Genomic DNA, 1,379 nt, shown 5'->3' on the forward strand with positions numbered 1-1,379 from the left:
CTTTTCATAAGGCCATTAACGATGGAACATGAAATATTTGGTAGCAAGGGAATCTATGGCCTGGAGTTATTGATCAGCTGTCATCCTATCACTGCACAATGCAGGAGTTCACCGAGCTCCTGAGAGTGACTAAATCGTTCACAATTGTTTATAGAAGCATTCTGGATGACCTGTTTAATTTTATACAGCTGTGACTACAGCATAAGCTAGAAAAACTAAATTCAAAGATTTGCAAGGTGATGGAATACTTTTCGGCAACGTAGGGTACATTCTAGCTTGTAAATCTCTGTTGTTGTACTTAGAGCCAGCAGAGGTTTGCTGCAAGGATCCAGGACGATATGATAAAACTGGATGAGGATCTGGAGGCCACTGAGAACTTTTGCAGCTCTCTGCAGCAAAGCTACCAGGAGTACTGTCCAGACATCCAACGCCAGGCGAGGGACGTCAAGCAGCTGCAGAGTCGCTACGCAAATGTTACCAACCAGCTAAAGGAAAGGTGAGTCAAACTGAGGCTACTTCAGGTCAGTCCCAGTGTATTGCTAAATGGCATAGAGTCAATCATCAATTTGATAAATAAGGACTAGAAAAAGCAGGTTTTATAAATATTGTTGCTATTATTTAAAACCTTTGACAGTATATTTTTCAAAATATCCTTTAAGAAAAAGCAAAACTGGGATTTTCTAACTTGATATTTTAAGAAGAAATAACATAAAAGGAAAAAGTCCAATAAGAAAAATCGGCACAATACGGTCGTGTGATACTCCCCTCAGAGAGAACATTTTACAAGAGGCTTCATCAAAGTACCAGGAGTTCCAGAGCTTGTGCAAATACCTCCACTCTTCCCTGGACAACCTGCCAACAAATAATATAAACACCAGTGATGGAGTGTCGCAGGTGACGGCAAAGCAGAGCTCCCAAGAGGTAGGAAAGTTCTCTGATTGGTTGTCAAGAACTTCTTTATTTTAATTAATTATCCATCTGCATACAGATTATTCACATTAATTAGTATCTCAAAGATTAATCCAACATTTCTGCATTTAGAAAGTGATGAAGTACCTGAAACAAAAGGAGGAGGATGTGGACAGAGTGACCGCCATCTCTCAAGATCTGCAGAATCTACTCAATGTAAGAGCAGAGAAGATAAAACTGTGTCGTAAAATATTTTAAAGAATTGTACATTTTGTTCCCTCTAGAATATAGAAACTATCAACTTTTATCATGAAATGTTTGTTTGTAGAAAACCTTTTCTTTCTGACTTGGTGATTTTGTTGTTGATGTTCCCTTAAAAACTAGTATTGCTATGACAGGCAGAGATGGCAAAAGTACTCACTTTCCGTACTTGAGTAAAAGTACAGATACTTGTGTTAAAAAATACTCTG

General features: G+C 38.3%; 1 protein-coding gene across 1 annotated transcript in view; it reads left to right on the forward strand.

Annotated features, from left to right (window-relative positions):
* LOC107100581 (envoplakin-like) overlaps window positions 1-1,379 on the forward strand; it is a 31,551-nt gene that overhangs the window by 20,120 nt on the left and 10,052 nt on the right. The window contains exons 17-19 of the mRNA XM_015399120.1: window positions 303-496; window positions 771-921; window positions 1,042-1,153. Coding sequence (XP_015254606.1) covers window positions 303-496; window positions 771-921; window positions 1,042-1,153 — 457 coding nt within the window. The remainder of the gene's footprint in view (window positions 1-302; window positions 497-770; window positions 922-1,041; window positions 1,154-1,379) is intronic.

This window comes from Cyprinodon variegatus, unplaced genomic scaffold (assembly GCF_000732505.1).
Source record: "Cyprinodon variegatus isolate N-32 unplaced genomic scaffold, C_variegatus-1.0 Scaffold989, whole genome shotgun sequence".
NCBI lineage: Eukaryota > Metazoa > Chordata > Actinopteri > Cyprinodontiformes > Cyprinodontidae > Cyprinodon > Cyprinodon variegatus.